General features: G+C 38.4%; 1 protein-coding gene across 8 annotated transcripts in view; it reads left to right on the plus strand.

Annotated features, from left to right (window-relative positions):
* The window catches only part of Bicd1 (BICD cargo adaptor 1), a 197,231-nt gene that overhangs the window by 130,065 nt on the left and 39,798 nt on the right, over positions 1 to 27,368 (plus strand). For 3 of the 8 annotated variants that reach the window (XM_052722029.1, XM_052722031.1, XM_052722032.1), the window contains exons 3-8: positions 386 to 538; positions 5,836 to 6,261; positions 20,236 to 21,330; positions 22,687 to 22,838; positions 25,003 to 25,320; positions 26,241 to 26,434. In XM_052722029.1, coding sequence (XP_052577989.1) covers positions 386 to 538; positions 5,836 to 6,261; positions 20,236 to 21,330; positions 22,687 to 22,838; positions 25,003 to 25,320; positions 26,241 to 26,434 — 2,338 coding nt within the window. Of the gene's footprint in view, positions 1 to 385; positions 539 to 5,835; positions 6,262 to 20,235; positions 21,331 to 22,686; positions 22,839 to 25,002; positions 25,321 to 26,240; positions 26,435 to 27,368 lie in introns of those variants that run through there. The other 5 variants (XM_052722034.1, XM_052722037.1, XM_052722035.1 and 2 more) reach the window with 3 other exon arrangements.

The raw sequence follows: 27,368 nt of genomic DNA on the forward strand, positions 1-27,368 counted from the left end.
AAAGTTCCCTCTGATTGTATTTCTCATCATTTTAAATAATTTTATAATTCAAGAGTAAAATAATTTATTTCAGTGTGACTCCAAATAGCAAAAATTTAGTCTATTTCCCATTCTTTGTGTGAATAAACATGAATTTTCTTAGCTTTTTGTTTATTAATTTGAAAATATGTTTAAGGATGATTTTTAAATGTCAAATTGCTTGTGCCTAGGGTCAGGTATTTGTGCTTAGAAATTTTGCTAGATATAATTAAATTGTCATCTAAAAAGGCAGTACCAATTTAATTCTAGGAAATCTTTTATGTTATTTAACAAGTATTTTTCCCCTACATTTTCTAAAACCTAGAATAAGGAAGTTTTATACTGATTGTTTATATTGTTGTTTCAGAACAATGAGATGGTGGAGCTACAGAGAATACGAATGAAAGATGAAATCCGAGAATATAAATTCCGGGAGACCAGACTCCTTCAGGACTATACAGAACTGGAAGAAGAAAATATTACGTTACAGAAACTAGTGTCCACATTAAAACAGAACCAGGTGAGGCTTAAGAAGATTTTCTTAAAAAGTTATACCACAGATGGGTCTACATTTTCTAATAAATGAGGTTCACTCTTCCCTTTATTCCTTTTTTTTTCCCAAAATACTTAGTTTTACTCTTTTATGCATGTGTATGAGCACAAACAGGGGTGCAGGTGCTTGTGGGGGCTACAGGCTTTGAATCTCCCTGGAGCCTGGGTTAGAGGTTCTTGTGAGACACCTGACATGGGTGCTGACAATTGAGATCATGTGCTCTGGAAGAGCAGCATGTGCTCTTTAACTGCTGAGCCATCTCGTCAGCCCTATACTTTATTTCTTAAGAAATAACTTGTCAGATCTTTTTATACTCCTTTAATTTGTTCACTGGAATTTCTCAATCTTCCTATGTCGGCTAAAATTTATAAGAAAGAAATGTAAGTAGTATAGTTTACGGTGCAGTGTTATTAAGTAAGAAGAATGCTAATTTGTTTTAGTAGTAAGTCAGATGTATTATAATAAATTTAACTTAGCAACTTCTTGTTGTTGTTGGGTGTACTAACTTGTTTTATATAGCATCCTTAAGATCTTCCTGTAGAATGAATCTTAAAAGGTCTTATTAATAAAAACAAACCCAGAGTCAGGTATTAAGGTGAGTGCTGGAAGATCAGAGAAGCAGAACAAGCCACAGATAACCTCACCTCGCCACTTCCTCAGCTGATCCTGTTTCCTCAGACTGGAAGCCTCTGAGTCCTCACCCAAATGGATCTCAGCTGAACTGCTGCTCAAAAGTCTAAAAGCTTAAAAAAACTCTAGTTTCTGGTTTTCAAACCTTATATACCTTTCTTCTTCCTGCCATCACTTCCTGGGATTAAAGGTGTGAGTCACCATGCCTGGCTGTTTCCAGTGTGGCCTTGAACTCACAGAGATCCGGACGGATCTCTGCCTCCAGAATGCTAGGATTAAAGGCGTGTGCTGCCACTGCCTAAACCTATGTTTAATATAGTGGCTGTTCTGTTCACTGACCCCCAGATAAATTTATTGGGGTATACAATATATCAACCACATCTTCCTATAAAAACTTGTATGCCTTCCTCCCCTTCCTCTTCCCCCTTCCCTTCTCTTTTCCCTTCCCTTCCCTTCCCTCCTGTCCTCCTTCTTTTCCTTTCCTCCCCTCTTCTCCTGTCTCCTCCCCTTCCCCCTTCCCTTCTCTGTCCCCTTCCCTTCCCTTCCCCCTTTCCTTCCCTCCCTCCCCTCCCCTTCCTTTTTCTCCTCTCTGCCCCTTTCCTCTTTCATCTCTTTTATCTCTCCTCTCCTCCCTTTCCTTCCTTTCTTTTTCTTTGTTTTCTTCCCCTTTCTTTCATCTCTCCTCCTCCTGTCTGTCTTTTCCTTTCATTTTAAATACTTGATTTCTTTTTTAGCTGTAACCTTATTATAAAAGTCCATTGTAATTTACGTTTTCTTCCTGTAACGAGGCTTGGATGGTGTCTTAGTTCCTTTTTGTTGCTGTAATAAAACACCCTGGCAAAAAAACTTTGGGAGAAAGGATCTATTTTGGTTTACAGTTGCTGGGGAGATAGTCCGTCATGGTGGGGAATGCAGGTAGCAAGCAGGAAAGGCATGGCAACAGCAACAAGAAGTTGGATGGTCATATTACATGGGAAACAGAGAAGTGATCAGGTAGTGGACCTGGGCTATAAGTCCTCAAGGCCTACCTTCAGTTACCAACTTCCACCAGCAAGACTCTACTTCCTAAAATTTCCACCACCTTCCCAAACAGCACCACTAGGTGAAGTCATATATTCAAATATATGAGCCTACAGGGGACATTTCACATTCAAACCACAACATTCTGCTTCTAGCCTCTCTAGGATCATGGGCATTTCTTGATGCAAAATATATTTAGTCTAACTAAATCCTACAGCTTCATGTCTGCCATCTGGGGCTTGTGATGAAAGTGGCTGGGCCCCGTTCCTCCAGCTCTGCCCTCTGCAGTACATATAGCCTTTGTCTTAGGTAGGCTTCATACCACACCTACAGCTTTCCTTGGCAGATGTCTCATGATTCTGGTATCTCCAATATTTTGTGTCTTCACTACAACTTAGGATTCACTTTCACAGCTTCACACAATGGATTCCCAGGGCCTACTTTCAGGAACTTTACCCATGCCACATGCTGCCTGTTCTCAAAAGTCTTTGAAACTGTGGAAGAAGACTTCATGATCCTTTCTTATCTCTCATGCCCGCAAAACCAGTCACTAGTAAGTTCTGCTGCCACCTTGAGCTGGAGCCTGGTTTGCTCATATCACAGTTATCAGATTCTATGTACTCAACCTAGGTAAATATTTCCCTAGGTAATTGCTTACCAGGAACTGGAAATCACATGGACATCGGAGCTTAGGCTTTCTTCTTTTGAAAGAGACATATTTTTAATACCCTTCTACCCCAATTATTACTCTTTATCACCAAAGACCTACATAAAAATAGTAATAACCATTAAACATGTAGAATTGTGTCCTGCCTGGATATTCACAAACAAAGCACATGAGTCCATTATATATATATATTTTTTTTTGGTTTTTCGAGACAGGCTTTCTCTGTGTAGCTTTGCGCCTCTCCTGGATCTCGCTCTGTAGACCAGGCTGGCCTCGAACTCACAGAGATCCTCCTGGCTCTGCCTCCCGAGTGCTGGGACTAAAGGCGTGCGCCACCACCGCCCGGCGAGTCCATTATATTTTAATTCAGCTAAAATATCACATGAATGACATCCTGCATAGATTCCTTGTTTTCCTCTGAACTATCATTCGCCAACCCACCATTATCTGCATTTCTCTCTTTATTTGACTTTCCAAAATCCTACCAGAACAACCCATCAAACTTTGTTTTTCACTATTCCAGAGCTTTTCTAGCCCAAAGTCCCAAATTCTTCCACATTCTCCCACAAACCAGTTCCTAATGCTTAAGAACCTCATGGTCAGGTTTATCACAACAATGATTTTACTTCTTGGTACCAATTTCTGTCTTAGCTATTTTCTTATTGCTGTGATTAAAATACTATGAAAAAGGCAACTTACTGGAGAAAAGTTTCATTTTGTCTTTTGGTGCTTGGAGGTAACAGTCCCTCATGATAGGAAAGGCATGGTTGCAGATAGAAAAGGTACAGAGGCAAGAACATGAATCTGGCCAGGTTATAAAGCCTTAAGTTCTCTCCTTAGTAACTGACGTTTTCCAGTGAGATCCTATCTCCCAAAGGTTCCATAACCTTTCCAAACAGCACCACCAGCTGGTGACTAAGTGTTCAATCTCATAAATATTTCACATTCAAACCACAATAGATGGTTTTGTTTTCCTAACTGGTTTGCATTTTGAGTTTTTACAATTATTGCTAGTTGTATTCTTGAGTCTGTAATATGATAATTCACTTATAAATCAATTATTCGTGCCAGTAATTCAGCAAAGGTGAACTAAAAGTTCAAATTCTTTCAGAGGGGCTTGCTCAAAAACAAGGTCTAGGTCTATTCTAGTTTAAATCTGTTATAATCACTCAGTCAGGTCCATCAACCATGTACCAAACTGTAGGGTGGTTAACATTCTTTAAAGAATTAATACTCTCCTCATCCCCATATGTAACTAATACTCTTAGAAACAGCTTTTATTCATGAATCGTCCATAGTGTGTTCCATGTGCCATTAGTCTAGTGACCTTCTATAACACTGAATGCTGTTGTTCCCTTCTTCCATTTTATTTACAATTTTCAACTGTACAAGTCTGATCCTACTAGAGATTACATTTTTCACTTTCTTTACAGCAAAATGTTATATGTATATGAGGAAAAACAATGTGGGCAACTTTGAGGGGTCCTTAAAGGGAGAGGATATATCCTTTCCTTCATTCCACTGGGGACACAGTCAAGATGGCAAAGTCCTCCTGGATTGTGTGGACTGTAGTAGGAGGTTATGTAGCAAGAGAGAGGCCTGGTTCACAGAGGATCTCATGGAGCTGAGATTCCAAGCTTGCCTTGGCTATCCATTCCCATTCTGTTACACAGGGTAAAGTCCTTCTATCTTAACTAAGGCATTTTCAATTAGGTCTTGTTTATTTCAGCCAAATCTACATCTGAACTAAACTGGTACCTCAACATTTTTACAATAAAAAAATTGCATTAAGGTTATGAAAAGGGTAGAGAAGTAAAATATATATGAAAGCAATAATGGTCTATGATCCCTGATTCAATTTAAACAATAAAAATACAAATAAATATAAAACTAAATGTACAGTTTATATTAGTATCTAGTAAGATAATGTTTAGTACTTGTTCTAGTTTTTTTTTTCAAAGTAGTTATCTATTAAGCAAATGCTTATTGAAGAGCAGAATTTGGTTTTAAACATTGTGGAGGAGCATTGATATACTAAGGGATATCTAGGAGAATAAAAAGGTACTTATTTTTTTTTTATTGAGACAGGGGCTCAATATGTAACCCTGACTGGCCTGGAAACTTACTATGTAGTCCATGCTGGCCTCAAACTCACAGATATCTACTTGTACCTGCCTCCAGAGTTCTGGGATTAAAGACATATAGCACCATGTGTGCCCCAGATAACATGTTTTTAAAAGGTGGCATATGGTTAGTACCATGGAAGAATCTCCAGGAAGGCATACTAGCTCAGAGACACTGTCATCTATAGTTCCTATGACCAAAGGTTGTTTGAGCAGACTCCCTATTATAATTCAAAAGAATATTACATCACTAACAGTATAGATACTCATTATTTGGGGTTAATTTTTTGGCATTTTTTATCTTATTCTCAATGATGTTTTATTGAAATTTTGGTCTTATTGTGATCTTTTAAACAAATGTTTGTGTGTATATTAAAACTGTGTTTTTTTTAATGAAGTAAAACATTGGTAGTAAAAAGTTTTTTCTTGGGTGTTACATATTCAAAAATTTGAAAAAATGTTACCAAAATATTTTATTGTTGTTTATTAGAAAAACAATAGATCCTAATAAATAATGTATCCTTTTGTCCACTAGATCCTAAAAAATGTCCTAGTATAGTAGATACCTTTTCATGAGCAGGCTAGATGTTAGATTATATATTTTTTATTTTTAAAATATAGCTAGTTGTATATATAGATATGTGTATGAGTGTATGTGTTTATATCTGTGTAACTTTTGTGTACCATAAGAATATAGTATGTACTTTTTATTATTTATTTTGTAGACTGTTTATACTTAAATGATTAAGTCCATTAGAGTGTTTAATGGAAATTTTTGTAAGGCCCAAATTTTAGTTTTATGAATCTTTTTTAACCTAATTTAGGTTGAATATGAAGGCTTAAAGCATGAAATTAAGCGATTTGAAGAAGAAACAGTGCTACTGAATAGCCAGCTGGAAGATGCCATTCGACTAAAAGAGATTGCAGAGCATCAGTTGGAAGAAGCCCTTGAGACACTAAAAAATGAAAGAGAACAAAAAAACAACCTGAGGAAGGAGCTGTCCCAGTACATCAACCTTAGTGATAACCACATCAGCATCTCAGTAGATGGGCTCAAGTTTGCTGAGGATGGGAGTGAGCCAAACAATGATGACAAGATGAATGGGCATATCCATGGGCCTCTTGGGAAACTGAATGGAGACTATCGTACTCCCACATCAAGGAAAGGAGAATCCCTACACCCCGTGTCTGATTTATTCAGTGAACTGAACATTTCAGAAATTCAGAAACTGAAGCAGCAGCTCATGCAGGTAAGAGCTTCATTTAAATCTACAAGAATGAATTCCATGTTGATGGTATGCAGTGTGCTATAGGACTTCTGGTTCTCAGATTTTTCTTCCTGATTAATTTTTTCACATATTGATTCTTCAGCTAGACAATTTAGAAGTATGATATTTTAGAAAGACATGACAGAAGGAATGTTGAAAAGAGGTTTCTCATTTGCATCACTTGAGAAATGAGTTGGGAATAGCTCAGTAGTAGAGAACTTGCAAGTACTGGATCCTGAATTCAATCTGCAGCATCATAAGAAAGGAAAATTTTCAACTTACGAATTAGATTGCAGTGTGGTCTATGAAAAGAAAAATCATTCATATATTTCTGAATGATAAAAGAATTCAAAATATTATATAAAAGTAAAATGACAGAAAATACAGCTTTTAGGTTAATGATTGCATTCCCTAGGAACATTCTTAGCTTTAAAGACACAAAGGACTTCCTAAATAGAAAATAGCCAAGATTCCATATGTTTATAAATACAAAACAAATGTAAATATGAAAACAAAGTGTTCCAACATAAATGAGTCCTTAAAATTTTAATATCTTCCAAGCAAAAGTCCTGTGAAGAGTCTGTGTCTTCAACCTTATCTAACCATGCTGTGGTTTTCTTAATTTAGATCTTTGCCTTCCCAATACACCTTAATCAAATGCCAATGGAAATGCTGTCTGCTCAATGGCAGCATCACCTTTGCTTCAAGGGTTATTCACACTATATATTTGGCTCAAGTAGATTTACAGAGCCAGGAATCTGGTTTAATAAACTTAGTAGGTGATTAAATTTGAGGCTTGATCTTCAATCTCAGTCTCATCCCCCCATGGTTCTTTGTGTATCACTAGTAATTAAAAGTTGCTAACACTCTGTAAATGACTTATTTTTATAGAAAACATAATTCTGCCAGCACAGAAATAGTGGCTGAAAAATAGCATAAATAAATAGGAGGCTAGAGAGTCAATGAAGTTACTTTGTTAGAAAATTTGCTTCTGCCGGGCGGCAGTGGCACACGCCTTTAATCCCAGCACTGGGGAGGCAGAGGCAGGCGGATCTCTGTGAGTTCGAGGCTGGCTTGGTCTACAAAGTGAGTTCCAGGAAAGGTGCAAAGCTACACAGAGAAACCCTGTCTCGAAACCACCCCCCCCCCAAAAAAAAGAAAATTTGCTTCTAATACATCAAGAGTTAATATAGCCAGTATTTTACATGCTCATTGCTTGTGGCTGCTAAAAGAAAATTTGTTTTTGCAATGTTTAATTTGAATCAAGATTGAAGAGTATGGCCATTGGAAGAAAATGAACTTCATGTAGATTTTAATATGATCACGAAGTCCAGTTCTGTGTGGCTAATACTTTTCTATATCTTATTGCTTGCTTTCTATCAAAACAATGAAGTTGATAGAAAACATTTTTTGAAAAAATTTTAGATAGTTAAACATTAATATAAATTTTCCTACAAATTAAATATTGTTTTTTCTTAAAGTATAATGCTGAGGGCTTTAGAATAAAGTTTGTGCATTGAGCCTCTTTGTTTCTTCATTTTTGTTATTGCAGAGTGTAAGAGGGGTTTTAATGAATAAAAAAGCTCAGTAATTTTAGTTAGCTCATCTGTTGGGGGAAGCTCAGAACAATTCTCACATTTATCTTTAAATATATTTAAGTTGGATAAGTGCAAATGACTAAAAATGATTAGTAATTTAATACAAAGAATGATGGAGGACAAATATGTTCTCTCCAAGAGAGTGATTTTAAACAGTGTCAGTTGTACTTTGGGATGAGTGAATTCCTCACTGTCTGAGCCTAAATCACAAGGTACAAGAGACTTAGCACTTCTGATTTCAGTCCATTAAATGTCAGTTATATCTCCTCAGTAGCAGTGATGACCCAAAATGTCCCATAGATTTTCTTCCTTCTGATTATGAAACTCTGATGGCTAAGAGGATTAAGTTTAGAGAGATTTACAGTATAGTATGATGACTGTAGTTAACAGCAATCACTGGGCATGGTGGAGCATGTTGGATTCATGGTGTGTGTGTGTGTGTGTGTGTGTGTGTGTGTGTGTGTGTGTGTGTGTACTTGTTACTTGTCTTTATTGGTGTCTGATCATTTTTTTTCTGAAAACACAGAAACTTATAAAGATAGCATATATACTTGTATTAACACAAGTATGGAATATGCAGTGTGCACAAGTCAGCTAAAGATGATTTTTTGTTCTGTGTTTGAGCAGATAAAAGGCATATTTCAACTTTATAAGTCCATTTGGACTGTATAACCAAACCTCTAGCCATGCCACATGAAAGGATGGCATGTAGTAATAAGTCATGAGGATTCTGTAGCCAACATGATTTATCATGTTTCATCCAGTCTCAGAGCTGTTCCATGTAGAGAGATCAGCATATATGTCACCTGTTCTATATAGTCTTTCTTTCTTTCTTTCTTTCTTTCTTTCTTTCTTTCTTTCTTTCTTTCTTTCTTTCTTTCTTTCTTTCTTTATCTGTAGCTAAGATTTTCAGGAGGTCTCCCCCAAGCAAATCTGATCTTTGTTAATTTTGAAGAGAACCATAGCTTTTTGTTTCCTGTACAAACAAAGGCATAATTTCTCCCCCAAAATATATAGGTTTGTTTAATTTAGCAGTTTCTATAATCCATGTATCTCAACAGCATTTTTTTTGTACATTAGCATTTAAAAATTCAAAGTCAGCAAAGCACCATACAGGATCCTGTATCTGGAGAGTTTTCTCTCTGGGTCCCACCAAGCCCCGGCAGTCCGACAGCCCACTTATAAAATAAACACACAGACACTTATATTATTTAAACTGTTTGGCCTAATGGCTCAGGCTTCTAGCTATGTAGTACTTAATCTTAAATTAATCCATTTCTATAAATCTATACCTTGCCACTTGGCTCGTGGCTTACCGGCATCTTCACAAGCTGCTTGTCATGGTTGTGGCTAGCAGTGTCTCCCTCCGCCTTCCTGTTCTCTCCATTCTCCTCTCTGTTAGTCCCACCTATACTTCCTGCCTGGCCACTGGCCAATCAGTGTTTTATTTATTGACCAATCAGAGCAACACATTTGACATACAGACCATCCCACAGCAGGATTCAGATTTCCTCTGTATTTCCCATCCTTACATGGCTTATTTTTTTTATATTACTTTACTCTTTCTTTAAAGACTTTATTATTTTTAAACTATTTATTTTTTTAATGACTGTCTATACCCATTTTCTTTTTCTTTATTTAGCATCTAAGTACATTTTTAAACACACTGTAATCTGTTAAGAGGTTTTGTTAACCTGGACCTGGATTTTTTTCCCCCTCATCTGCAGCCTCCACTGACCATGTGAATCAATTCTTAAAGTGCTAGTCTATAGCCACGTGGCTTACTTAGCATGTGGCTCACTGGCAGCTTGCTCTGCCTCCCTTGGTTCCATGACAGCCTAGCTGCATTTATTCACCCATCTCTGGAAATTTGTTGTATCTACCTGAAGCAGGAGTTTGTACCCATTATTGGTTGCTCAAGTGCTCAGCTGTACAGTGGGACATCTTTAAAAGAGCCATGCCTCTGTACGCTGAGCCCACCCAAGAGACTGCTTTCTCGGGCCCTATGTGGATATTTGAGCCCCTCATTGTAGTTTAACTTTTCTTTAGGAGGCCTCCAGCTCCCAAACAATGACACAGAGACTTCTTATTAATTATGAAATTAATTATGAAATATTTAATGAAAGCTTGGCTTATAGCTTAGATTGTTCCTAACTAGCTCTTATAACTTAAATTAACCCATTTATATTTAATTTACATTCTATCATGTGGTGTTACCTCTCTTCCATCTTGTACATCCTGTTTCCTCTTTGTGTCTCCTGCACACCTAGATTCCTGTTCTTCTTCTTTTCTTTCCCCAGAAATCCTGCTTATACTTCCAGTCTAGCTATTGGCCATTCAACTTTTTATTACACCAATCACAGCAAATACATCTTCAATCAGTGTACAAATATCCCACAACACTGAGACATGTCTCCTGTCCTGGTGTACAGGATCAATGTATGGGCCAGGTGTGGTGGTAAACTTTTTTAACTCTAGTACCCTGGAGGAGGCTGAGGCAGAGGAATCATAAGTTCAAGGCTAAACTGATCTGTATAGGGAGGTCAAATCCAGCTTAGGCTACGAAGTGAGACCCTGTCTCAAAACAAACTAGCAGAGAGACAGACATACAACCACACACACAGAGAAAGTGTTGTTGCACGAATTCCATGTTGGGTGCCAGAAGTTGCACAAATTCCTAAATGGTCTTAATAAAAAAACCCAGAGTCAGATATTGAGGTAAATGCTGAATGATCAGAGAGACAAAGGAACAAACCACTGCCATGCCTCACCTTGCCAACTCCACGAATCCTCTCACTGAATGTCTGAGTCCTCAGCTGAAAGAGGGCTTCCCTCAGCCAAAAGAGCTCTCAGTTGAAAGAGAGGAAGTACTTACTTCCTGTCTCCTCACACCTTATATACCCTTTTCCACCCAGCCATATTACTTCCTTCCTAGTGCTGGGATTATAGGCATGTGATTCCCAAGTACTGGGATTAAAGGTATATGCCACCACTGCCTAGCTCTGTTTTCTCTCCTAGACTGAGTCAATTTCATATAGTTCAGGGTGGCTTTGAGCTCATAGAGATCCAGACGGACTCTGCCTTCCAAGTGCTAGGATTAAAGGTGTGTGCCACCACTGTCTGGCCTCTATGTTTAATTTAGTAGCTTGTTCTGTTCTCTGCTCTTCAGGCCAATTTTATTAGGGTACAAAAAATATCACCACAAAGTGTGATATCTATATGTGAGGGAATAATATTTAATCTTAAAACATAATGAAATTGTATCATTTAGAACAATACTGGTCAATGTAAAGGATATGCTAAGTTAAATCAGGCACAGTAAAATAAGTAATGTGTCATCTCATTTATGTATAGAGTATTAAAAGATGGTGATTGACAGAGGCTGAGTTACCAGGGATGGTTAATGGGGAAAGGGAAGACAAACAAAATTTCAGTTATACTGTAGAATTAAATATATGGAAACCTCGTGCAATGTGGTGACTATATTAATGTAATGTGTTGTAAAATTTTAAATGGCTGTGACAAAAACCTAAGATCAAAAAACTTGTATGGTGGAGAGGTATATTTTGGGTTTTGTTTTAAGAGTTTAAGATCACAATTGCTTAGTTCCATCACTTTGGGGCTTGTATTGGGGCAGAGCATCATGTTTTCTTAAACACTTTATTTAAGAAAGAAACATAGAAATGGACAGCTAATAAAATAGCTTTGAGTCTTTGTGTTAAAAATCACCATAAACAAAATATGGTGAGACATATGGAGGAATAGAGCTGTTCACTCCATGAAATCCAGGAAGTAAAAGAGGGGAAAAGGAAGCCAGAGTTCCAGTACTCTTCAAGGGCCTGTTGCAATAATCTAACTTCCTCCTACTAAGCCCCTCTTTTTGAAGATTCTATACCCTCTCAGTACTGATATAGGTTGGAAACCAAGCTTTTAATACATGTGTTTTGGAGGACGAATAAAGCAGGATAACTGTATAAGGTAGTAGGTATGTTAAATAGCTTGTTTTAGTCCTATAATTAAAGGACTAGAAGTATACATTATGAAAACATGACATCATACCCCTCAAAACATAGAAGTATGATTTAACAATTTTTTACAATAACAGGATTTATTTGGGCTTAATGGAATATAGGAGTATCATGTGGGAGGATCATTTGAACTCAGGAATTTGGGGCCAGTCTTGGCAATACAGTGAAACTTCATGTTGTAAATAATAAATTAATTAGTAGAAATATATATTAAGACATAATTTACATATTATAAAACTTATCCTTTCAATACTATATTTAAAAAATAAACATAGAAATCAATGGCTAATAAAATAGCTTTGATTCTTTATGCTCCAAGTCCTAATATGAAACAAAATATGGTGAGACATGCTTTTAATTCCAGTATTCAAGAGACTGAGGCAGGAAGATCACTAACAAGATCTTATCTAAAAAAAATCCTGCCGGGTGGTGGTGGTGCACACCTTTAATCCCAGCACTCAGGAGGCAGAGGCAGGTGGATCTTTGTGAGTTTGAGGCCAGCCTGGTCTACGGAGTGAGATCCAGGAAAGGCACAAAGCTACACAGAGAAACCCTGTCTCGAAAAAACAAACAAACAAACAAACAAACAAACAAACAAAATTCCTATTGTGAATTCGAAGTTTAATCTAAGCTATTTTTGTTAAAGTGTTTTAAAACTCAAAATAATGTCTCTTGCAGAATACAGTGATGACTTACAATTTTACTTTAACAGCATAAACCCTTAGTAATTAAAGTGTCAGAGAAAAATAATACTTTATTGATTTTAAGATTTATTTATTTATATTATGTATATGCCTGTGTGTATGCTTGCACCACATGCATACTGTGCCTGTGATAACAGAAGAGGGCATTAGATGTCCTGAAACTAGAGTTATATGCAGTTATAAACCATCATGTGGGTAATGGGAACCAAACCTTGGTCTTCTGAAAGAGCAGCAAGTGTTCTTAACTCCTGAACTACCTCTTCAGTCCTAAAAAATAATATTTTAAATAAAAACTTTAAGATACATCAGTAACCAGATTAAACAACATTTTATTTAACTGTCCTTTTTTATCCAGCTCTTGTAAATTTAGTCTGTAGTGTCTGAACAAATCAGTTTTGTTTCTTCATAGTTCTCCATCTGTCTATTAGCATGACACTCATTCATTTGTTGAACTTATGTGATAATATTTTGCTCATCCTTCTTCATATTTTCTCTCACCCTCCCTAAAATTATTGTCCTCTTCTGAAAGGCATGCTTGTATTTCCCCAGGACCTCTTTTTATCAGTGTCTGGTTAATTCTGTGAAATGCATAATCCCTTACCTTCAGTGGTTCTTCTGTTTCCTTTCTTTACTTTTTTTGTTATTGTTCTTGTGTCTTTTTCCTTTATCCAAATTAACTTCAGTTTCTGTTTTAATATCATTGCCATTGGAGTTATCTTGAGACTCTTTTTAATTTTCCATCACTTTTGCTGCTGTTTTTATTTAAAAAGTTGATGTATTTATTTAGCACATAATCTACACAGCTATTAATGTTTCCCTATCATGTAATTATAATTGCAATGATGAGAAAAGGAGTGTATTTTCCTGAGAGACTAATCTAAGCCATTTCCTTTATAAAGACATGAGAGAATCTGGACAACCAAATATTCCTGCAAATATTTCTTCTTCTTCTTCTTCTTCTTCTTCTTCTTCTTCTTCTTCTTCTTCTTCTTCTTCTTCTTCTTCTTCTTCTTCTTCCTTATAACCACCATTTCCCATACAAGCAGCTGTAGCCTGAATATTAATCCAGTTCTGTATTCCTTCATAAACTTTGTCATGCTCCTTTTCAACTGAAGCCCAAATCATCGACTGATTTCAAGGGTGTCATGTGTTCATCGTTTCAATATATGTATAGTTATCAGTTTCAAGTTGTAAGACTGAATAGTACATGAATAACAGTTTTGGCATTATAGTTTGTAGGGGAGGGGAGTCATCAGTAGCAGAAGGTGGGACAAAGAGAAAGGGCAGAAGAATTTGTAGCCTTTAGCTACAGCCTCAGCCTCCATCATCAGATTGACATCCTCATCTTTCTCAGAGACCCCTAAACTGCACTTGGCTCCCCATTAGTTCTTGGCATTCAGACTGCTATGGGTTGTGTCTGTGTCTTTCTACTACAGATTCTGACTCTGCATCCTTCTGTAGGTGCCATTGTATCACACTTGGATGTAGCATGAATCTTAAAAGGTCTTATTAATAAAGTCAAACCTGAAGCCAGGTATTGGGGTGAATGTTGAAAGATCAGAGAAACAGAACCAGCCACAGCCACCTCACCTCTCCAATTCCTCAGTTGATCCTATTTCCTCAGACTGGAAGCCTCTGAGTCCTCATCCAGATGGATCTCAGCTGAACTGCTGCTCAAAAGCCTAAAAGCTTAACCAGGCTCTAGTTCCTGGTCCTCACGCCTTATATACCTTTCTTCTTCCTGCCATCACTTCCTGGGATTAAAGGTGTATGTCACCATGCCTGGCTGTTTCCAGTGTGGTTTTGAACTCATAGAGATCCAGATGGATCTCTGCCTTTGGAATGCTAGGATTAAAGATGTGTGTGCCACCATTTTCTGGCCTCTGTATCTAGTGGCTGTTCTGTTCTCTGATCCCAGATAAGTTTATTATGGTGCACAATATTTTGAGGAACATAATATCACCACATTTCCCCTTTTTTGTCTAAAATTAAAAAAGCTGATCCTGGGAGATTTCCATACCTCTGGCCCTCCATTGACTTTCTGTGGTTTTAGCTTCATCCTGGTAATACATGTGCCACTGCAGCTGTGCTCCAGATTCCAGGACAGCATTTTCCAGCTCTTTCCAGGCCTGAGGGATAATCCTTTTACAAGTTGACTAGGACCTAACCCTAACCCTAACCCTAACCCTGATGAGTTTAACATTTGCTTTACAAATGGGGAATGCATGCCATAAGATACTATTGCCTCCTTAAACCTTCTTTTAACATTTCAATTGGAGTCCAATTAGTTTGTACATTCACTTGACCAGGTAGCTGCTGTACAGTTACTGGATAAATTAAGTTTGACTGTTTGAAAACAGGCTTTCTTTCTGTAACCTTATAATCTAATCCTGAAATAATTTCACCCTTAAATTCTTCTGTCTGAGTCTGATTTTCTCTATAATTCATTTTAACAGGTTTTTCTAAAGCTTCTATCCTGCCACTTAAATTGACTATCTTTTTAAATTGTAAAATAAGGATAAGTGAAGTAATAATATGCATAATTGGTGTAATGTACATCCCATCAACATTAATCTTCTCATATAATTGTTCCATTTTCAGACTGCCTAAAGTTTTATCAAACAAAGACCAATTTTCTTCTACTGTACAGATAATACCCATTTTTTTAATGTGGAAAAAATTTTCTCTTTTAAGTAGTTTTTCTCTTTAAAATATCTGATACCTTAATTGACTTACCAAGTCTGTGTAGAACAGTAGAAATCTAAGGGAATTTCAAAATAGCTACCTAGCATGGTTGCGCAGAGAGAGAGAGAGAGAGAGAGAGAGAGAGAGAGAGAGAGAGAGAGAAAGAGAGAGAGGGAGAGAGAGAGGGAGAGAGAAAGCGTAGCCACACGTTCTGGCTAAAAGCTGAATTCCAGCCACGTGATTCCATTTGAGTCAATTAGGCTTGAGCTCAGGCTTCCTTAAGCTCTGACCACATGAGTTGGCAATTCGGCCGCAAGCAGCTCCAGCTGCAGCTGTGTGCAGCTCTGACCACATGCAGCTGGACTGGTAGCTCCGGCTGGGCCTGGGGCCTGTAAACTCTGGCTGAGCCCTGGCGGGGCCAGGGCCAAGCCAGAGCCAAGCTGGGCCAAGCCGGGGCCTAGCAGGGGCCGAGCAGGGGCCAAGCTGGGGCCAAGCTGGGGCATAACTACCAACGGTTTTTTAATGAATTCTTGCCCCATGTTGGGCACCAAATGTAGATGAAATTCCAAACGGTCTTATTAAATAAGAAACAGAGCCAAATAAAGAGTTAAAAACACAGAGATAAACAGCCGACTCATGCAATGAGCACAAGATCTGGTCCCACTGCCTGGATGCCTCCCAAACAGATCAAGCCAATCAACTGTCTCACCCATTCGGAGGGCCTGATCCAGTGTGGACCCCTCAGCCATTGGTTCATAGTTCATGTGTTTCCATTCATTTGGCTATTTGTCCCTGTGCTTTATCCAACCTTGGTCTCAACAATTCTCGCTCATATAAACCCTCCTCATTCTCGTTGATTGGACTCCCAGAGCTCCACCCAGGGCCTAGTCATGGCTGTTTGAAACCTGGGGCCTATGCAGGATTGTTTGGCTTGGCCTGGGAGGAGGGTACTAGACCTACCTGGACTGAGTCTACCAGGTTGACCTCAGTCTGTGGGGAAGGCTTTGCCCTGGAGGAGATGGGAATGGGGGGGGGCGTTGGGGGGAAGGTGAGGGGGACGGGAGGGGGGAGAACAAGGGAATCCGTGACTGATATGTAGAACTGAATTGTATTGCAAAATAAATTAAAATAAATTAAAAAAAAAAAAAACACAGAGATAAGAACAGTAGCCAATGTTTGGAACCTGGGGCTTATGCAGGGACACTCGCTCAGCCTGGGAGGAAGGGACTGGACCTGCCTGGACTGAATCTACCAGGTTGAGCTGAATCCCCAGGGGAGTCTTTGCCCTGGAGGAGATGGGAATGGGGGGTGGGTTGGGGGAGCTGGAAGCGGGGAGGACAGGGGAATCCATGGCAGATATGTAAAATTAAATTAAATTATAAAATTAAAAAAATTTTCAATAAATACTGCCAGATTTCACAGCATTTAAAAACATGGTAGTTGTTAGTTGTTCCTCCAGGGGGAGAATGGAATGCTAGGAAACACTACTTTTCTTAGAGATTAATCAAGAAGTTCTCTAGCAGTTTACAGTGGACCCACTTCTGTCTGGTCTTGAATAGGGGTCCGTTTTGTGTAGTTTTTATATTCATCTTTGAGAAATACTGATCCAAAGTGATCTCTCAGATTTTGACCACTAGTATTTTTGGTCAATAAAATTGACCACTATTATTTTACTATATTTTGATTTTTCATTTGTTTTTTTCTTTGTTCCTTTGGGATAGAGCCTTGCTCTGTAGCTTAGAATGGCTTGGAATTTGTAATCCTTGTTCCTCAGCCTTCTTTGTACTGAGATCATAGATGTGTGCTACTATGCCAGCCATTAGGCTTTTAAAAACCTAATCAGAAATGCACTGTTCATGTTGGAAACACACACACGCACACATACACACACACAGAGCTTTGCAGTTTGATGCAAATATTCCCCTCCCCTTTTCTTGGCTGTCTCTACTAATGGCTAGCATATGATTCATTTCTGGTGCTGTTACAGGATTATTAATTTGCTTATGGCATTTCTCCTTTTCAATTAAAAATAGTGAGCCTAACCATGGATACATTTTGTAAAGCCTGTACATAATGATATTGCCATAGAATATTGTAAGAATGTAATTATTCTATATCTCTGTTATGTACAATATATTTATGTTCAAAATAAATTCATTTAGCACACACACACACACACACACACACACACACACACACACACACACAAAGAACAATAGCCAAGAGCTAAGACCACCTTATCTTACCATTCACTGCTGTCCTTCCCCTGAGAGAGAGAGACCTTCTTCCTGTGTCCTGTCTTTTCATTGCCTTTCTGTTCTGCCTTCTCATTGGTTCTAAACCCAACCACATGACTTCCTCATCACTGCCTTTCTATACAGACCTCCAGGTCTCTATGGTTGGTACTGGGATTAAAGGCATGTGTCACCTTGCTGGCTGTGTCCTTTGAACACGTAGACACTTTGCCTGCCATGTGATCAGATTAAGGGCATGTGCTATCACTACCAGCCTTCTGCTTAATGGCTTGCTCTTAGCTCTGATCCCCAGGCAACTTTATTTATTAACATACCAATAAAATCACATATCAGCACAAATAAAATATCACCATACTTGGACTTGCATGCAGTCCAGCAGCTGGGGAGGCAACCTCCCTCTGCAAAAGAATTCTGATTATTTTTTCCTTTGTTCTTTCACACAAGAGTCATATATTTTCATTAAATATAAATGCATTCATTTAAAAAATAAGCCATTAGAATGAGATCTACATGAACAGCCTGGACATGAGTGGGGGTAGTGAAGGGCGAGGGTCGAGGGAAAGAGAGCTTGGGGGAGTGGGAGATCCCAGCTGGATCAACAACAGAGAGGGAGAACAAGGAATAGGAGACCATGGTAAATAAGACCACATGAGAATAGGAAGAAGCAAAGTGCTAGAGAGGCCCACAGAAATCCACAAAGATACCCCCACAACAGACTGCTGGCAATGGTCAAGAGACAGCCTGAACTGACCTACTCTGGTGATGGGATGGCCAAACACCCTAATTGTCATGCTAGAAACCCCATCCAACGACTGAGGGATCTGGAGGCAGAGATCCATGGCTAGGCCCCATGGGAATCCAATTAGCGAGAAAGAGGAGGGTTTATATGAGCGAGAATTGTTGAGACCAAGGTTGGATAAAGCACAGGGACAAATAGCCAAACGAATGGAAACACATGAACTATGAACCAATGGCTGAGGGGTCACCAACTGGATCAGGCCCTTTGAATGGGTGAGACAGTTGATTGGCTTGATCTGTTTGGGAGGCATCCAGGCAGTAGGACCTGGTCCTGTGCTCATTGCATGAGTTGGCTGTTTGAAACCTGGGGCCTATGCAGGATCGCTTGGCTCGGCCTGGGAGGAGGGGACTGGACCTACCTGGACTGAGTCTACCAGGTTGATCTCAGTCCGCGGGGAAGGCTTTGCCCTGGAGGAGGTGGGAATGGGGGGTGGGGTGGGGGGAAGGTGAGGGGGGGCGGGGGGAGGGGGGAGAACAAGGGAATCCGTGGCTGATATGTAGAACTGAACTGTATTGCAAAATAAAAATAAAAAAAAATAAGCCATTAACAAAATAAAAATTCTATGGCATGTAACACTACTGATAGTTGTCATATACTGTATATTTTTAGTAAATATTTTATAAATACAACAGTCAGGAAAAAATAAAATCCCCAACTCCAAACATAAGATGGAACAGTAGATAGAGAATCAGTGGCTGTTGTTAGTCACTATATAAGAATACAATCAAGTCTTTCTTGGTCGAATTCTACACAAATGGAGTTTAAGATAACGATACTAAAAATGTAGAGTCAGTTTAAGCTTTGAAGTACTTTGCATTTATTCAGAGAGCAATGACTCTTAGATCATTTAAGCAAAGCAAATATTCATCAAAATGCAAATACAACTTAAGCTACTCTAAATTCCAATAACTGATTGATAATATAATGCTGAAGTTTTATGAAATTATCTGTAATCTAATAGACTTGTTTCTATTAGAACAGCATTGTCTAGGAACATATAGTAGAATATATGCATATCTATCTAGCTATATACAAATATGTGTGAAATATATAAAATTTGGGTACCATTCCTTATTTAATTGATTTAGAACTACACAGAACACACAGGGGAGAGCCCATGTTCTGTTGAATGTTTTCTGTATTTGCTATAATGAAGAAGTAGTAGATTTTAAAAAATGTTATATTAAACACAAACAAAACACAAAACAGACCCAAAACTGTTCTAAATGTATTACCTCATTTATCAAGATATTTTATCCTTACAATAAGCTTAAGACATAGCCAGCAAATTTTGTTTTGATTAAATTTTATGAAAAGGCTTTTCCAGAAGGAAAGGCTATTTGGAAAAAACTTTAGTTTATTTAATTAATGCTTAAATTTTAGAGGGAATTAATTTAGTTTTCAAAGAAAAAAGAACACAGAAGCCCCCAAATCTATTTTTTTTTGAGACAGGGTTCCTCCATGTAGTTTTAGTGCCTGTCCTGGATCTCGTTCTAGCCTCGAACTCACAGATCTACATGGCTCTGCCTCCCGAGTGCTGGAATTAAAGGCATGTGTCACTGTCACCCAGCCAAATCCGCTTTTTTTTTTTTTTTTTTTTTTTTACTGAGATCATAATGCCAACAATGAAGTATTTAGATTTTCTATTTCTTTTATGAAAAATTCAAGTGGCTTGGCTTACATCAAATCCCATGTTATGAATTAGGTATTTTTAGGTTAACTTACCAGAATCTAAAATAAGAAAATATTTGAATTTAATTTGACATAATGTGAGTGTTGGGCTCTGATAGTTGGGCATTTTAAATGTATACATGTCTGTCCACCTGCATTGAGTTCATTATTGGCTTTGCACTGAAGTTATTCAGACATTGTCTTCTGCCTTTGCAGGTGGAGCGAGAAAAAGCCATTCTTCTGGCCAACCTCCAGGAGTCACAAACCCAGCTAGAACACACCAAGGGGGCACTGACCGAGCAGCATGAGCGAGTGCACCGGCTCACAGAGCATGTCAATGCCATGAGGGGCCTGCAGAACAGCAAGGAACTCAAGGCTGAGCTAGATTGTCAGAGGGGCCGGAACTCATCGGAGGAGGCCCATGACTATGAGGTGGACATCAATGGCTTAGAGATCCTTGAGTGCAAATATAGAGTGGCTGTCACTGAGGTCATTGATTTGAAAGCAGAAATTAAGGCCTTAAAGGAGAAATATAATAAATCTGTAGAAAATTATACAGAAGAAAAGACAAAATATGAGAGTAAGATCCAAATGTATGATGAGCAAGTGACAAACCTTGAGAAGACATCTAAGGAGAGTGGTGAGAAGATGGCTCACATGGAGAAGGAGTTGCAAAAGATGACTGGCATAGCCAATGAAAATCACAACACCCTCAATACAGCCCAGGATGAATTGGTGACCTTTAGTGAGGAACTAGCACAGCTTTACCACCATGTGTGTCTATGTAATAATGAAACTCCCAACAGGGTCATGTTGGACTACTACAGACAAAGCAGAGTTACCCGCAGTGGCAGCCTCAAGGGGCCTGATGATCCCAGGGGGCTTTTGTCTCCAAGATTATCCAGGAGGGGTATGTCATCCCCAGTAGAATCAAGGACGTCATCTGAACCAGTTTCAAAAGAAAACACAGAGACTATTAAAGAGCCGAGTCCAACTAAGACTCCCACAATCTCTCCTGTTATTACTGCCCCACCATCATCTCCAGTTTTGGATACAAGTGATATCCGCAAAGAGCCAATGAATATCTACAACCTCAATGCCATAATCCGGGACCAAATCAAGCATCTGCAGAAAGCAGTGGACAGATCCTTACAGCTGTCTCGTCAAAGAGCAGCAGCCCGAGAGTTGGCTCCCATGATTGATAAGGACAAAGAAGCCTTAATGGAAGAGATTCTCAAGCTGAAGTCCTTGCTGAGTACCAAACGGGAGCAGATTGCCACACTCAGGGCGGTGTTGAAAGCCAATAAGCAGGTAATACACTTTTGCTGATGAAAGCATACTAGTAAAAGCTTTCTTAACCAATTTATTCCCTTAATTTTGTTGAATCTGTAGTGCCAAGATAAGTGTTCAAATTCCTGGCCAATAGAGCAATAAAACAAAGTACATCCCAAGGCAAATCAGAATGTAGTCTTAGTTCTAAAGTGTGTAAGGGATCAGTGAGATGGCTTAGTAATAAGGGTGCTTGCTGCCAAGCCTAATGACCTGAGTTCAATCCTCAGAACCCATATGGTGGAAGAAAAGGACCAAATCCCACAGTTGTTCTGTCTGTCACAGATGGGCCATGATACTCATTCTCTCTCTCTCTCTCTCTCTCTATCTCTCTCTCTCTCTCTCTCTCTCATAAAATAGGTAGATAGATAGATAAAAATAAAATAAAACTGCAGTTTGAAGTGAATAGGATAGAAGAGCAATTGTGCATAGCTAGGCAGTACAGGTGGTGAGGAAGGTAAAGTACGGAGATCCAGCTGCAGATAAACCCAAGACCCAGGCAGTGATAAGCAGAAGCTTGGTGGCCAGGAAATATAGAAACAGCCCATGGAGGATCATGGGACAGGCTTGCCTAGTAGCTAATGCCAACCAGGGAGATTGGGAGGTGGGCACAGACATGATGAAAGAGGTCTGACAGGCAATAGCTAGACCCAACTTTAGAGATGGAGATTCAACTCTAAGACTCAATTTCTAGGGCTGTCACAGGATGGAAACTTGGTGTCTTGTCTTTCATTTCAGGCTTAAACAAATAAGACTTAGTAACCAAATGATCAAGTAATGGCATCAAGGATGAAGGACAACACAGCTATGGGGTTATGAGTAAACAGAAGCAGACTTTACCAACAAATGAAATAGTTTGGAACTATGAGTGAGAGAGAGGGGAGGAGGGAGGGAGAGAGAGAGGAAGAGAGAGAACACCTCCAAATCCTAAAGCCTAGCTGTATCACCGACCACATATATGAACTTTATGTATAGTTAATTGTTAGTTTACTTGTGTCAGAACTGAAGCATTAGGGAATTTTCTTAAATATAGGTCATATCCCTCTGGAATAAGTAGGATGTCTCAACATGACTGATTTGTTTTCCATTGTTGAGTTTTACCTGGGTGTGGGTGTCCTGATGTATAGACTGGAAAATAATACTGTTTAGCAGAAAAGAGAGTAAAGGACACATCTCTGTTCAATACATACATAATACATATACATTTGCTTTTGCAAAAGTCCAACCTAATCTATTTCTATTTCCATTTTCAAGAGCAAAGAATAGGTTTGGCATAAAGAAATGTGTGGGCAGGTTTTCCTGGTGTGAGTTGGTAAGCACTGTGATTTTATACCTCAGACAGCGGAAGTGGCTCTAGCTAATCTGAAGAACAAATATGAAAATGAGAAGGCAATGGTGACTGAAACGATGACAAAACTAAGGAACGAACTGAAGGCTTTGAAAGAAGATGCTGCAACCTTCTCATCTCTAAGAGCAATGTTTGCAACAAGGTAACTTTTTCTCCCTAAAATTGAGTGTTCCTCATGGGAAGAACACTGTCAATATTCATGAATGAATGTATTTGGTTTTCATGAAGAAAATGATGAGATACTACTCTGACAAATCTAAGATTAGAAATGTGTTTCTAGAGCTCAAGATTACATGTGACTGAATCTCATGGAGATGGTAAAGAGAAACCTTAGATCACATGGCTGTAAGGAATCTGGCAGGAACTGACTTCTGGATTTCTCACAAAATTCAGTGGCATTTAGAATGTGTGTATTTCTGATAACTATGGGGGCAGGACAAAGAATGGAAAGGGAGACAAGGTCACCTTATTGAGGAAAGAAATCAGGATTACCTTCAGAATTAAGAGAACATATATTTCCTCTTTGAGAAAGAAATTTTAAAAATTTAAAGTGATATTTAAATGCTCAATTTGGCTCATATTTTAATTATTACCTCCTTGCAGTCCATTTTCACAGACATTTGTTTCTTTCAGGTATAGTAATTTCAAGATACCAAAAAGAATTAATCCAAGGTCCTGGAATTCATTTCATTTTTTTCCAATAAGCTGTGATTTTTCTCATGATCTATGTAGCCCCATAGTCTTGACTTTAAAGGTTACTCCCTGGACTTAATATATTTTAACCATAGTCCCTGGTTTGTTTGTTTGTTTTTCTATATAATATATCAAACTGTGCTACTTTTAGTTTGTACAATATATTTTGAATAATTCTCTGAGCTCATTAGCTATCTGCTAATACATGAAGAATAATTGTTACTAATTATCTTAAACTCAGCAAAAATCCATGTGAGTTTTCTTCTCACCCTACTTTTTCCAAATGTATGTGGATGGAATCAGGTTTTGACTTCAGTGGGGAAATAGCACAGACCTTGTCTTTGTGCTTCAGTATAAATATGAAGTGGGATGAAGATGTTTCCAATAGCCTGCTGTACCTGAATCAAACTTTTAAAAATCTTTTTTTTTGACAACTCATGACTTTATTTGGCTAAAAACTCATTGAAGCTTTGATTTTTTTAATTTGGGAAAATCTGCCATATTGAAAAGCAGTGTCTACTGTAATCTAAAATAAACTCTGTAAATACAGATAAAGGAAGAAATGTTCTTTTTATTAATACTATTATTCTTTTGGCTACTGTAAATATAACATATTACAAACTTTTTGCAAAGGATACAGTGTTATACAATAGAGACAGCAATTGTAATATACCTAAAGTAGTGGAGAAGAACATGTGAAATTGTATTATCACCACAAAGCAGCTTCCATAATAGCTATCATTGAGGTTTATGCTGCTTATTTAGAATGTCCCCTTATGGATTCCATTGTGAGGCTGAACCACCAATTACTGAACATGGTCTACTGTTTCCAACTGTCTATTGACTATTAGAGCTAGTCTTTCTTTGGACCCCCAGCCCCAAAATAATGACATGGAGACTTGTTATTAATTATGAAAGGTTGGCCTTTAGCTTAGGTTTGTTCCCAACTAGCTCTTAAAGCTTAAATTAACCTGCTTCTAATAATCTACATTCTGCCACGTGACTTTTTTACCTCTCCTCCATTCTGTATGTCCAGCTCCCTCCATGTCTTGCTGGCATCTGCTGCTGCACCAGATTCTAACTCTGAGCTCCTCTCTCTGCCTGGAAGTGCTGCCTATTCTCTCCTGTAGCTATTGACCATTCAGCTCTTTATTAAACCAATCAGGTGCTGGTAGGTGAGGCAAACATAGACACATCTTCACATAATGTAAACAAATATCCTGCAGCACATTATTATAGAGTATCTTCATTCTATTGCTAGGAAGATCAATGCTCTAAATTTCAGTCAAATTTATTATACTAGTTCTCTTTATCTATGGGGGAATATATCTCAAGACCCCCAGTGGATGCCTGAAATCACTAGTACCAAGCCCTATAGATTACTGTTTCCCTTGTATGTAGATGCCGCTGATGAAGCTTAAATTATATTATTAAATATAATAATATAATATAATGTTGGTATATCACCATTCTAACAGTATTGAATAATAAAGGTTTTGATTCTAGAGTGGACATCAATATCTGGGCTGAGGGTAAGAGGAATACCTTTCTAATTAAGTTACAGTTTATCTTCACCAGGATTGCTTCCTCACCCTTTTTTGCTTGGGTTCCAGATGTGATGAATACGTCACACAGTTGGATGAGATGCAGAGACAGTTAGCAGCTGCAGAAGATGAGAAGAAGACTCTAAACACTTTATTGCGAATGGCTATCCAGCAAAAGCTCGCCCTGACACAGCGGCTAGAGGACTTAGAGTTTGACCATGAGCAGTCCCGACGCAGCAAAGGCAAACTTGGAAAGAGCAAGATCGGCAGCCCTAAAGTAAGTGGGGAGGCGCCAGCAGCTGTACCTACCATAGACACTTACCTCCTGCATAGTCAGGGCCCACAGACACCCACCATTCGGGTCAGCAGTGGCACTCAGAGGAAAAGGTATGCATGCAGCTATTGTCATAGTGTGGTACAGTGGACAGGTTTTAGTTGACTGCAAAAAATTATGTGCTTTTGTTGGGTAGGATGGAGAAAGGGAAGGAAAAGAAAAACGTGAAAGCTACTAATCAGTCTTGCTAATGCTGGTTTTTCTGCCACCCCATCCACACATATTGATTAACCATAACATGATTTTCAAGTGTCTGTTAATGTTTTTGCTGCTGTTTGTGTACATAAATGTCTCTCCCTACCCTCCAATCTAAAAACGGGTAGATAAAAAAGTGAAGCTCTGTGAACATGGGCTATAATTTTAAATGCCATGTCTCTGGAAATTATGATGTTTGTCATTTTTTCTGTCATGGGGCAAAGATATGAATTTGTTCTCTAAGAGAAATACTTGTCCATAAGACTAAAACTGATGACTAATTGAAAGGTCATTGCTATATTTGATAAAATGGAATAGAATATGTATAATCCTTTTCTTAAAAGCAAGTTTTTGTGACTTTTTTATTAGTCATGTTAATATTGCTGAGAAACCACTTTTAAGGATTTTAGTGACTTGATTTTGTAACCTTTTACCAAATTCTGGTTGTTGAGTTACTTGCCCTGTTTTCAGTTAATATAGTTAAAGTTTTTTTATTTGAGGAGCTTTTGTTTAAGAATCAAAAATAATAAATATATTTTCTATTTGTAGTTCAAACTGTCTAACTATAATAAATTTCTATTCCAGTATTCAGAGTAGATTTCAAAAAGGGTTGTATCCTGATATGGAAACTAAAGAATTACAAAACAATCTTGACTTTCATATTTAAAAGATAATTAAATGCCAATATGAATGATGTTGTCACTGGTGAGGTGTTGAAAGGTAATTAAAGTAAAACTTTTTTGTTTCCTATATGTATTTTTCTTGGATCTCCTGCAAGACAATTTTCACCTTCCCTTTGTGATCAGAGCCGTCCCAGGACTTCAGGGGCTTCCTACCTACAGAATTTATTAAGAGTTCCCCCTGATCCCACCTCCACAGAATCATTTCTTCTGAAGGGTTCCCCTTCCATGAGTGAACTCATCCAAGGGCATCGGCTCAGCAAGGAAAAAAGGTTAACCGTGGCTCCACCAGGTAAACACTTTTTCCTTGGGTGCATGTGATGCAAATGACAGTTAAGTAGACAGCTTTCCTCTTACTCAGCCCACCTTGCAAGTTGAACTGTGACAACATGGGACTTCCATCACTGAAGTGAAAGCTCATTTACAGTTAGCATCCTGTTTTCTCTTTCCACAGCCAGATACCAGGCATGTCTTAGCATTCTCCAGTAATTTCTTTCCATTAGCCTAGGAAGGAGAAGGAGGGTTGGAAGAATGGGATAGGCAAAGAGAAGTGAGCAGCAGGTACAACACAGGACATGTGTGCATCCCGTCTACAGTTCTGTAGTTTATACCTGTCCCGTCTTGGTTAGTTTTTGTTTTCTCTGAACGTTGTCAGTATAATTTCAGCAAAGGGCGCCATATTTATAACACGCTTTTAAGGATAATTTCTTTTTGTAGTGACTCAGAATGTCTAAATCTCTGACAGCTCTGCTCCTTGGGAACATTCAGGTTTGTTCTCATAGTGACACTTGATACTTACAAGTGCTCCGAAGTTTACTTTAGCTTTATTGTTTTGTACCTTTTCTCTTTTTTCTCCCTATGTAAAGGTCTAAATAAAAGTATAGTTTATGCCTCATATAGACTATCCCTGTAAATATAGACTAACCCTTGTGAAGTCCCTGCACAGATCAGAGGTAGAAAACAAGTCCATGAAACAAAATAACTACAAGGACAGCCATTGCCTGTCTGTTGCAGGAAATATAAAATTAAAATGAGCTAAAATATTTGCTAGCAGTTACAAGACCAGGAATTTCACACAAATGTCTGTGGTTTTGGCCTTTTGAAAGATTTTGGGGTATGTGGCAGCTCGAGGCTGGGTCTGTATTCACGATTGCCAGCTGTGCTGTTAGATGGGGTAGATTTTATACTTTGCCATAGTCCCTACCACTCCCTATTGATTGTACCCA

This window comes from Peromyscus californicus, unplaced genomic scaffold, assembly GCF_007827085.1.
Source record: "Peromyscus californicus insignis strain IS unplaced genomic scaffold, ASM782708v3 Scaffold_6__1_contigs__length_162567912, whole genome shotgun sequence".
Classification (NCBI taxonomy): domain Eukaryota; kingdom Metazoa; phylum Chordata; class Mammalia; order Rodentia; family Cricetidae; genus Peromyscus; species Peromyscus californicus.